The 12,364-nt window shown below is 36.4% G+C and overlaps 1 protein-coding gene across 2 annotated transcripts in view; it reads right to left on the bottom strand.

The window, feature by feature from the left end:
• VPS13B (vacuolar protein sorting 13 homolog B) overlaps positions 1-12,364 on the bottom strand; it is a 475,565-nt gene that overhangs the window by 363,109 nt on the left and 100,092 nt on the right. For both annotated transcript variants that reach the window (XM_074145995.1, XM_074145994.1), the window contains exon 16: positions 8,078-8,262. In XM_074145995.1, coding sequence (XP_074002096.1) covers positions 8,078-8,262 — 185 coding nt within the window. The remainder of the gene's footprint in view (positions 1-8,077; positions 8,263-12,364) is intronic.

The raw sequence follows: 12,364 nt of genomic DNA, 5'->3' as shown, positions 1-12,364 counted from the left end.
TTGTCCAGGTCCTTCTGGATGGCATCCGTTCACAGCAGTGCACAGTAGGAGGATGAAAGACAATGGTCATATATTGAAACAAGAAAGCTTCTGCTTCTATAGGAGGAAAAACTCTCACCATGAGAACAGTCCAGCAGTGGTACAGGTTGCACAGAGAGGCAGGGTATTCTTACCCTTGGAGATTTTCAAGGCCTGACTGGATAAAGCTGTAAGGAACGTGGTCTGATCCTGTAACTGACTGCGACCGTAGCAGAAGATTGGACTAGAGACTTCCTGCAGTCCCTTCCAAGTTGAATTTTCTGATGACCCTATTATTATTTGTCAGGGTCAAAGAAGTAGTTTCCTTTTGCTCTTCTGAAAAGCACTGTTCAGCAAATGGTAGCACTTCTGTTGCAGGACCTCTGCATGCATCTTCTTCTTGAAACACAGGCACCGAAAAACACCGAAAAAACTTCTCATTCATGTTTTATTCTGGTATCGGCAACCACTTATGGCTTCCTTGTTCACTCTGAATTTGACAACAACTTCTCTAGGTCCTACCCAAAAAAGAATCTTTTCTTCTCGTATCTCTGAAGCTTTGTGTCTGCACTGAGCTCTCCTCAGAAATTTTCCATTTCCTATTATGCAGCAGACTCATGACTTAATGTTCTTCCTAGTCATCTTGTCATAATGCTGAATTCCAGTAGCTTAGTCTCAACACGCTCTATTGCTCTTAGAAAAGAAGCCACCACCACAACCTCCCTGTAGCATTTTTGACCTGATGCAGTACGTGGCAGCTAGAACAAGGCAAAAAGGCAGCCTACCTCCCTGCTGTCCAAACACACCTTTCTTAATAGAAGAAGAAATAGCATAGAGCTAACAGCTGAACAAACAAAACAGGTGCTCTCAGTCACAGCTTCCATTGCTATTTGTGCAAATAAACTACAGAGTCTGGAGGAAGGGCGCTATTTATAGCTCTAAGCTTAGGTGTCTTGTTTTTGGTAGCCCACCAACATACTCAACAAGAGTTTGCTGTTAATTTCAACATACACACTGAACTGAGCTCCCCTGCAATTCTGAAATACAATTCAACTGAAGCAGCTTATATACATTTAAGTATATCTATATATTTCATGTTTACACATCTTCCTTTCACAAACTACTGATTGTTTCTCAGCTTTTCTTTTACTCCTTGACTGTAGTGCTGTTGACACTATGTATACATTCGCTTTCCCCACAACAGAAGTTTAAAAAGTCTCAAATGGATCTTAAGTACACTAGATTCTTTAGCACAATGTTATAAATCAGAGTTAAGCTGGTATGAATGCCTTAAGTATGCCTGCCACTATTCTTTCATCAGAAAGCTGTATTTTTCAATTGCAAATCTTATTAGTGTATATGAATTGGACTGGAAAAAAAAAAGGCAATTATAATTACAGGTTCACATGCATACTTCATATGTTAGTTCCTCATTTCAGGCCACTATAGAAACATTTCTTCAAGCAGTGGATTTATTAAGAAGAAACTCAAAAAGCTAAAGCCCACTGATTACATATTATAGTGATAAAATGTCCCACCTATCCCATGTTCAGTGTAAGTCAGTTCATGACTTAAGAATAACACTAAAATATCTACAACAAGAGGAAATAAAGATTATACACAACTATATTAAGCTCAAATAATTAAGATAAAGAACAAATTTTGCTTAGGTTGCTTATTGACACTCTGTTTCCATCTGAAACTAGAGTCGATAACCTACCAGAAATATACAATGTATAAAAATAATACTATTTAGACATTGCATTCAGAAGCCTCCATGAAGGATGAGGACACATGTAGGTACAATCACCCATGCAAATGTTTTACTGTGCAAGTTTCATACAGCTGTGTCCTGCCGCTCCCAAGCAACTACTTAAGAGAATACACTTTTACACTTTGATTTTAAACAGAAAGTTTAAGCTATACTCCTCAAAACCTACGCTGAAACTGGCCACATTATGTGGAACAAACAGATTAAATGCCAATATGTTGCAAGGAAGTGATTAGAGCTTAACAACCTGCATTACCACAAAACTTCGAAATGTTGGGCTTTTGCTGGGTTTTGTGATTTGGGGTTTGGTGGCAGGGGAGCAGGTAAGAGGAAAAAAGTAGTTTTAAAAACAGTGGTATTAGAAAGGCAAGTCACTTATTTCAGTCTTTTTCCTAAGTGGTTAAAAGAAATATGCAGCAGCTCCACAACCCTTTTTTATACATACACCTGGGAAGAATACTGAATCCTGTTACTTTCCTCAGTGTTACCCTGATGTGGTTTAGACCAGATGTTTAAATGTTACAGTATGTACATTTTCTTCTCTTCTTCCAAGGCAAAAGCAAAATAGGAGGAATATTTGACTTCACTCCACAAGAGACCTATTTAATAGTTTGGCGGTTATGTAAGTAAAGGTAGCTTGGCTAAGTCAATGTTGACGACATACAGAACGACATGATCCTAATGAGTTGGAAAATATTGGCTCTCATGAGATTCAACCAGATGCTACCGCGCTGAGAAAGCTACTGTATTATTGAATTTCATTTTTATGAGGTAAAATTTATTATTCAACCATTAAGGTATCCCACATGAAATCTTGCATAAAATAGTTTTACAGTTACTTTCTGGAAAGTAGATTTTATTTTAACTTTAAGACATCATTTACATGAGGGATTCAAATGCCTATTTGATCACCTTCAACAGAGAAATGTAAGGTCTGCAAGCAATTTTCCCAAAAATACCAGATTAATGGAACCGAACTGTCAACAAAATAATGAACTACCTGAATAGGACAAGGAAAAAGTGGTAGCAAGTTCCAGTTTTCCAGAGTAAACTAAAGCCATGTGTGACTGTGTATATGTTTTCTTGGCAGGCTGAAATGGTTAGAAACTGAGTGCTTCAGGTACCTACTTACAAATAATGAAAAAGTACACTGTAAAATTACTCCATAGGATTAATTATGCTCAGCCTTTGAGAAATCTTAACTGCCACTATTTTCCTAAAATTTTGGTATTTGGTACCCTTACTTTTTAAAAAAAATGTATAATAATAGTAATTGTAAAAGGATTTTTTAACATCAATACATCTACTTGCAAAAATGTAGAAAGCATGATGCCTTTCAGATTCATGTTTGTTTCCACATTTATAGTGTATGAAATGCAAAATCAGGATGTTTCATGAGCATGTGCAAGCATAAGAACTAACATATTTCACTGACATGAAACATACTATTGTGCTTATATACCAAAAGGATTATAAAATAAAACCAAAACACAAACATAAATTTCCAAAGAGCTATGTGTGGGTTGAAGACTCCTTTTATCCTTAATTTTTCTATTTTAGATGTAATGCATTATCAAAAAGTTAGTAACGCCTTTTTCTTGACCCATGAAAAAGAGCAAACAGTTGTTTGCAGCTGTTTTATTTATCCATTTCTTATTTTGCATTTTGTCACTTTGTATTCCCATCTTCTATTTTAAATTTTGTATTCTTTTTGTTCTTGCACAACTCATATTTTAGGCAGTATGAATCTTTCTTGTACTTTTTAATGGTAAAATTTATTCATTCAAGAAGTTTCATTGTTTTCAATTATCTCAAATTTTTTAATTGTCTTGGCTTCTCTGAACCCTAAAAATACCAGTTGACATTTGAAAAGAACCTTTGCCAAGTGGGCATTTAAAACTAGGGATTGCAAAAGTGCTAAGGTATCACTGCAATGAAGGGAGTTAGGTGCTTTCAAAAATCTCATTAAGCCATTTCCTCTGTCTTTAAATTCCAAATGAGTTATAATTAAAAATCTGCTTTTATCAGAACCAGTCTTAAGGAAGGCACAATATCTAAACACATTTACAATAAATATCTAGTCTAAAACCCATATATCCTTCTTGAAATACTCATTTTACCCGTTCTCCACAAGTTCTGAGCTCACAGTACCATACTCATCTTTTTACTGGTAGTTTTAAGATAACACACCTTATAATATGTATGATAAACACGGATTTTAAGTAGTACAGACACTTCATTCTTAAATTCTGTCACAAACCAAACACATACAACTTTGCTTTTGAGATTTCAAAACTTTTTTTTTTTTTTCCAGATAGCCTGCCTTTGACCAAGTTAATCAAAAGAGAAACTCTCAGACTATCTGATGAAGACAGCAAGTCTCACAACCAATCAACTATGAAATACTTGAGGAAACTGTTTTTCTCCTAGTAGAAAAAGGCTTCTGGAGAGCAGGGGGAGGAGGGTAGGTGGGAGACATAAGAGTGTTAATCTTCAGGCAATTTTCCCTCCCTGGTATTCCATGAATCTATTTCCTAACAAGAATTTGTACAGGAAAGAGCTTGAGAGTTTGTTCTGAATCCCTACACCACCCTCAGTCTAAATTAGCTTTGAACAAAGTTTTGGAGCAGAAAAACATTTCTGCTCCAGATGAAACCATAGGACAGAACCTCAGATACTAGCTATAAATTCTGTTCCTACTTCTGTGGAAACACACAGTGCAGAGCTCCCTTTTTAAACTACATCCAGAGAAAGTCTTTCAGCAGTTACCCAGCAGACAGGTTCCCAAAGAGGCCTTCGTACCTTGAGACTCCCCGCAGCATGTCAAAGGGCCAAGAGTCATATGTTCTTCTCTGATGTTCTCTCCTCCTGCAACTCATGTATCTGTACTTGTCTTCCTACTAAATTTTGACTTTCTTAACTTTTACTGCTTTTCTACTTTAACTCTACCTGCTTCTCCTTGGTTTGTCTTCCCCTCCATCTCTCCCCTTTTTATTAGCTGATCCTCTTTCTCCCTTTTTCCTTCCTTTCCACTTTTTCTTTCTTCCCCCCCCCTCTAATTAATGTTGTTCTTTCCCTACAGTATGTCTTAGACCATATTGTAAGCAGAGTTTCAGCGATGCAGTTTTAAAACTGGAGAAGATGGCTGTGTTGGAAAAGGCATACAATACAACTAGGGACCATAATTCCTGCTAAAAAAGATCTATGAGGATCCAAAGGCTTGTCATATCACTTTTGAGTTCAAGTTATACGGAATCAATACATTATGGAAGCCCATCACTCACAAAAAGCACCAGGCACAAAGCCCCAGTAAAGGCATAAGGAGCTCAGCAACAACTGTTTCAGCCCAATAACGGTCTTCAATCATCACACAAAAAGTGGCAACACAGACCTAGACAGTTCAGAAAGATGCAGGCAATGGAAACAAACGCCAAACATATCTGAGGCCAGCTATGTGCAAGTAATAAATTACAGAAGAGAAATTTGAAGCCTCGGTATATTTTCAAAATCAGCAGAACGGATCTGGAAGGGTAATGCATAACTAGAACACTTCTACAGTGAAAAACACACAGTTTTTCACAAAGAGAAAAAAAGCACAGTGTTCTACTATGTATCAAGAATGTGTAAAATCCTATGATCCTGATCACAGGCAGGTAGATTTGCTGGAAGTCTCCAGATAACAGCAGACCATAAAAAAAAAAGGAAGACAAACTACATAATCTCTTTCTTTATTTTTGAGAACGTCACATCTGGGCAGGGCTTTTTTATTTATTTTTAACAGAGGGATAAGAATCCAGATAGAGACATAGCTGTTTGTGCTGCTATATTTCTAATTAGTTAGAAAGATGGCTTTTAGTAGTTTGAAAGTGTAAAGGGAGAAGATAACTTGGGCACCAGTACTCATGAAATACAGTTTATGATTCTTGTAATAGCACAATGAAAGCAATGAATTTCAAGAAAGAGACTCCCTGGGAAACAGGATAAAGTGAAGGTAAGATCTTTAATTGTATTGTTAATTTTTCCTGCAAGAACACGATTTCATAGAAACAAAATCAGGAAAGGCAAAGGAATAAAGGGAAAGAGCTATGAAAGAAAATAAAGCAAATGCATTTATACTTGCATTATTTGTACAAAACTGATCAAAGAAATAATCAATCCACAGCACCACAAGGACAGAAATCTGTTATCTTGAAGTACTTTTGTAGTACTGCTGTGCATAGCTAAAAATGAGCTGTAATCTGATGGAAAACACAATACCATTGACAAAAAGACTGATATTTCCATGATATGTCATGTTATACAATAAAAGCTCACCTGTACACCCACAAACATGCTCAGAGAGAAAATGGCAGGAAGGGAAGCCCAAATAATACCCTGCTGGGCTATTCCCAGGCCCACCACAGGAGGCATCAGCCCACCAAATGCCAATCTGCACAAGCCCAGAGAAGCACAGGGACACACAATGCAGGCGGGAACTGCTGGACTCCCAAGGAACATTCATCAGCTGCTGTTTTATGTTGGAGAAACTAAGCTGAATCTTAGTAAGAGAACATCAGTAATTAACAAATGTGTTTTGTTTACTGAAAAGTTCCTTATTGAGTACAGTATCCTCCTAATTGCCTCACTAAAAAAAAAAAAAGGCTGAAATTCCAATTTCGTGTGCAATTACTGTCAGGTTTTTTTTAGAAGCTTACACACATACACTTTATTGTTTAAGTAAGTGGAAATTGACACTAAGTACAAGGATGATTTTCAACAAGGCATGATACAAAGTTTTATACAAAGGTATTCCAACAAAAGGTAGTAGACTTATAGAATTAAACCAGCCAAGAATTTGGGCAAAAGGGTAGACAGCAATCATTTCATAGCCTTGAACTCAAAGCTGCCTTCATCTAGTTAATGCAAAGTACAACTACAGAAGTATAAAATTTACCAGGTCAAGCGTTAAGCCATGAACAAGAGAAGATCAAAACAACTGTACTATTCTGGTCATTTACTTTATTTTAAGTACTTAAAATGTGTGCTCCAGATTTCTATTCTGCAGATGTATTGTTAGCACGGTTATATCACAGTTCATTGAACTGAAGGCCTGAAACATGTTAAATGATGCATCAGGTTAGTTTGCAACCGTGCAAACCCTAAGGTCATCTGAAATGGTCAAATGACTGTATTTTCACATTTTTCTGAGGTGTGGATTGTAAACCTGCTCCCTTCAGAAGTACCAGTACTTGAAAATAAAACCTCAGAATCTCATCCTTAAGTGACCCACAGAGAATGAAGGAATCAGTGACTTTTGGGAAAGAAGGAACAACTAAGAGCTTAAAACAGTTATTCCAAGGGTTACACACCTGAAAATACAACAGTTCTTTTGAACCATTAGATCAACACAGATTTAGCTTTAAAAAAAAACAACAGGACTGAAAAAGGAAAATAAGACTGATAAAGACTTCCAGTGGTAGTCTAATCTATCATTCTGCTTCAAGTCATCATTTACTACATCTGAATCATTCTCCTAACAAATTCTCCGAGACAATGGAGATTCCAAAAGATCTAAATTGTTCTTGTTACATGTTTATCCACAACAGATAAACAATAATGGGTCTAAATAATAGTGGGTCTAAGTGATTCTAGCCTGCATAGAAATATAAAGAAAAAAAATATATATTTTCTTCTTCTGAATGACCTTTACGCGCTTGAAGGTCTCCTCTGTAAGCTAGTCAAAATCCTTAATTTACTCCCAAAATACACAGGTGCTTTGAAAAAGGATGACAGGTAACCAATTTCATTGTTTATATCATCATCACTGAGACTTGCATATCTTCAGTAGTTTCACAACAGTCAAGTAACATTTATTTATGAAACTGGATAAGAAACACCTGCAGCCCTTTAAAAATATTCAGTGTATGCCATTGATGAATAAAGCCCTTAATAATCCAGTATTTTTTATTTCCTCCAACAGCTTCACCTCTGAATGATCTTAAGTTACAACACTGCACCATATAAGGTAAGCAAGGGTGGATGTTTCAGATGAGGGAAGCATGGAAAAATTATCCTGTATGGGAAAATTAAATGCATCCAGAAATTGGTGCCAAGGAGTGAAGCTTGGTGGCTTAGCTTACATCCTGGATTTTAAGCATAAGCTATAAATACCCATATACACACAAAAAACATTCTGTCTGTTAACTACTATAAGTAAAAACCTGGATTTAAAGGATATAGTTGTATGCACATTCACTAGCAGTGCTCTGTACCATAATAAATATTTAACCAAAAGCATCACATATTTACCTGACGTTTGGAAAACCTCATTCAGTAAAGCTTCATTTACCGGCACCGAACCGACATTTCCAACAGGATGACACCAGCTCTGATAAATAGTTTGAAGCAGAAGGGTTTGAGCTCTAGTTGCTTGAACTGTCAAATTAGGAAGCTCAAATATGCATTCTGTTAGTGGGACATGAGCTCGCTTGGTCCTGTTTAAAATATTGAGGGGCAAAGAAAAAGAAAAAAAGGAAAATCAATTACTTTGGTGCATAAAAATAACAATTTAAAACCTTACTCACATATTAGACTATAAGCTGTTAGTTTGTAAGGTTGGAGCTGTGTATGCCTGTTAAATTTCTTCTTGTAAGAGCTGATTCTACTTATACTGAACTTCACCCTAAATAGGACTTCTGTTACATGATTTAACTCTACATCTCCGTCCAAAACGAGGAAAAATCGTATTTTTATCTAATTATGTCTTGGGTTTAAAATATTTAATCAAAGCAATTCCAAGTGATCCCACCAAAACAGGAGCTACTCATAAAATTGTGCAGTTATTAAAAACATAGATGTAATCTGTTTAAAAATTGAATTTTCTGAAAAATTTTTATTTAAAAGTTTACAGTGTATCACTAAACGAGATATGTCCAGTGATCCAAAAACACATACAGACAATATCCATACAACAAAATACAAAGAGCCCCATATTCCATATTTCTCCTCATATTCCTTATAGTTGGCTGACATAGAGATCAGTATGTGATTCCAATATTTTTCAACACTTTTTAACTTATAATTGGGGAGGAGAAACAGGCAGAGAAAATCACTGGGAGGGTAGTGCAAGGTAAAGGACATTCAGTTTAGAAATAACTTCTTCTCTGACAATACAATCCACTATTAACAAGACGGCTCCACTACCGCTATAGTGAAATCAGTAAGTCACTTTCTCTTCCTAATAAACTGAAATTAAGCAACAGTTTGATTTGTTACATTCAAGAAAAAATGCAAAGGTTCTTTAAAATTCTCATTTTGGAGCCTTTTCCTGCAGCATAATTACAACATTATTATTCTTGCCCTAATCACCTCCTGCTCCATCACTGAAATGTATTTTTGCGTTATTTAGCATTATTTTCTCTTGTGTCCCCAGAATATAATCACTGATGCACAGATTAGCTCATTCTCATTCTGGAGAATGTCCTCCATTAGAAGATTTTAGGGACAAGCCTAAAACTGCATGAAAATTAACAATATTAGGTTAATGTTCCATTGGGAATCAGAACCTCAAATGAGCAAAAGCTGCTGAAGCTGCTCACACAATCCCTTAGCCCAGAAAAAAAACATCCTTTACCAAAATGTTCAAGGGACTGAAAATGTAAAGACACTCCCCTGCAGACACTGAATGGCTCTTTACATTGGCAAAATCAAAACCTTTCAAGGAACTGTCACAAGCAGTCACAATACACTGCATCTCCTATCTGGCTCCACAAGAAAATGCTTGCAGCCATATAACCAAACACACGATTATACTAGCAGTGGAGACTCTGCAGAAGACTTCCACGAATTCAGAAACAGGCCACTCCTGATGCTCAAACTCTAACATCTGGAACAGTGTGAAGCGATACAGAATTCTGGCAATAAAAAGTAGACTTCCTTGGCACATTCTGCACCTGATTGGGGGGGAAGTAGCCCTTTACCAAGAAAACTGAAGAGAAAAAGCACATCATCACTTCTCAGACCCATGGTCATTAGCATCATGGAACAGACGAGGAAGCAGAATAGCAAAAAAAAAAAGCTAACGCTTTTGGCCCATAAGCTGCAGATAAGGCCTGTGTGACATATGAAACGTGATTTGGAAACAAGCATTCTGAACATGAGAAGACATGTATCAACTACCCTGTTGACACGGTAATACAGCCAAAGGTAATGTCATCACTTTGAACTGGGGCTCGCACATACAAGCATCCACCTGAAGTCAAAAACAGATCTCCTCCCTCAATTCATTGTCGATACCAGGAAACAGCTAATTGAAAACCATTTTCTCTGGAACAAGTGGAATTAATCTCATCAAGTGTTAGATACCTTTTAAGGTAAAGGAAAGAAACCAACACTTACATATGTTACAGAGATCCATTCATTCTAGATCTAGGGATTAAATGAACTGCTTTCTGTAGGTCACTATTTCTGCCCATTGCCTATAAAGGGAGATTATGATAATTATCTCAGCTCTGGATATCTACACCATAAATCAAAGTATAGATAAAGGCCATCCACAAAAGCCAATTCCATTGCTCCTCACTGAAAATAAAACCAAAAGGAATAAAACAAAAGCTGATTCCTATGAAAGAAAAAACTCATGAAAGATTTTCAGAAAATGGAAGTAAATACAGATAGAAGACAAAGAACAAACAAAAACAGATGTTGTAGCCTTCTGTAACAGTAATCAGTATTCTTTAGACCAAAGTTTTTCAGCATCAAAGCCGGGAATCAGGACTGCCTGTCTCAAAAATACTGAGAAGATGGGAAGAAACCAGCAGCAAGTTTGCCTCTGAGTCGCAACTCATTTGAAGCTAATGACACAACTGTACTGCCAGCTTCAAATGCCATTTGCAGAAAAAACATGGATGAAAGAAAAACATTTCATGATTATATGGGAGAATTGAGCCTTGTGTCTGGTAGTAGAAGTTTCCTTCAGCATGGAAAAGGAAAAAAAAAAAAAAAAAAAAAAAAAAAAAAGAAAAAAAAAAGAGTCCACCATTTGAATGAATCTTTCAGAATCTATCAGTCTTTGAAGTTTGGAACTACCATATTTTGATCGGTACAGCCTCTGTGGCTAGGAAAAATCAAAACTCATTAGAGGCCTTTTCAGAAGAGATCTTGCATTAGCCTCATTTCTTTGGGTTTGTTGTTTTGTTTTGGTTTTTTTGGTGTTTTTTTTTTTAATAGTAGTCAGACACCAAACAGCGAGTTAGAACAAGAAAAAAAAAAAACATTTGTCCTGCTTGGGGGAACTAAGTAACTCCTACCTGCCTCTTCTGCTGACAACCATGTAAAGATCTTTCTAGAGTACATGAGCAGACCACATGCTGGCCTCACTGCCCGAGATCGCTGCTCTCAGCAACTGCAGACCAACAGGTCACTAAAGCGCTAAGAAATATCGGTACAAAACTCCTGAAGCTCTTTCTGTCTCTCAGTTTGAAGTTCAAACAAACCACACACCTTTCCTAAAAATGTTCTTCTCCCAAAAAGTACAAACACCCCATGTGGCCATCCCAGAAAAGAATGCAACCAAACACACCCGAAATCTGTTGTCACAAGACAGCCATTTAAAAAAACATTTTTGTCTAAACTTCAAAAAATAAGCTATTTAGAAAATTAGAACTCCTTTAAGGAGAGACAACAAAAGCTGAAACTACTACTAGTATTAAGTCAGGCAAATCGAGAAAGATGCTGCCTGGTTAAAAAAAAAACTAAATAAAACCATTTTTACTCAGATAGACAACCAAAAGGAACTAACAGCCTAGAACATATTCTGACAATTTCTACCACACAACACACATGAAAGGACACATGAAGATGACTCTCTTGTGGACACAATGAGATAAAAATATATCTCCCATTTCAGCTCCTCAGATAGACATACGTTCCTCCGTGTACACATAGCCATACAGACGCTAGAAGAAAAGCTCTGGGTTCCATGAAAAGCACAGGTGGAGACTGCAACGCTGTGGCCTTTTCTAATTCCTAAATTAGCATTTGAACCTGCTCTCCTAGAATTTCCTAAAGCGTAAGTCTAAGCTCTGCAGTTGACCAATTTAAGCAGAAAAGGTGCATATAAGTAAAAGACTATATAAGGTGATTCCGTACTTAGGAAAATCCATCCCTGTAAAACTAAATGCTATACATACAATAAGTAAAAAATAAAAATAAAAAAAAAATATTTTAAAACTCAAAATTAAAGACAGCACAAACCATTTACTTTTATGTAGAATCGAAGCTAGAAAACTAGATATGCTCTTTACCAAAGCTTTTGCAAGTATTACATGGAAAGAAGTGTAATGCACGATCAGAATGTTTCCAAGTATTCCTTTTTTTTTTTTCAAACCATGTATGGTGATCTTTTATTATTTATCTCATCACAGAAGTGCACTGTAACATTTTTCCCTTATCCTTTTTCCTTTCGTTATTCTTTCAGATAACTTATACTTCCTACCTTTTCTTATTATTGCTGAATATTATTTTACAGGATCAAAACTAAATATTTCAGAAAAAAGTATCTGAATATTTTGAAAGACGGGTTCCCTAATGTAAAAC

This window comes from Numenius arquata, chromosome 3 (genome assembly GCF_964106895.1).
Source record: "Numenius arquata chromosome 3, bNumArq3.hap1.1, whole genome shotgun sequence".
Taxonomy (NCBI): domain Eukaryota; kingdom Metazoa; phylum Chordata; class Aves; order Charadriiformes; family Scolopacidae; genus Numenius; species Numenius arquata.
This window is presented reverse-complemented; position numbering and strand designations above follow the sequence as displayed.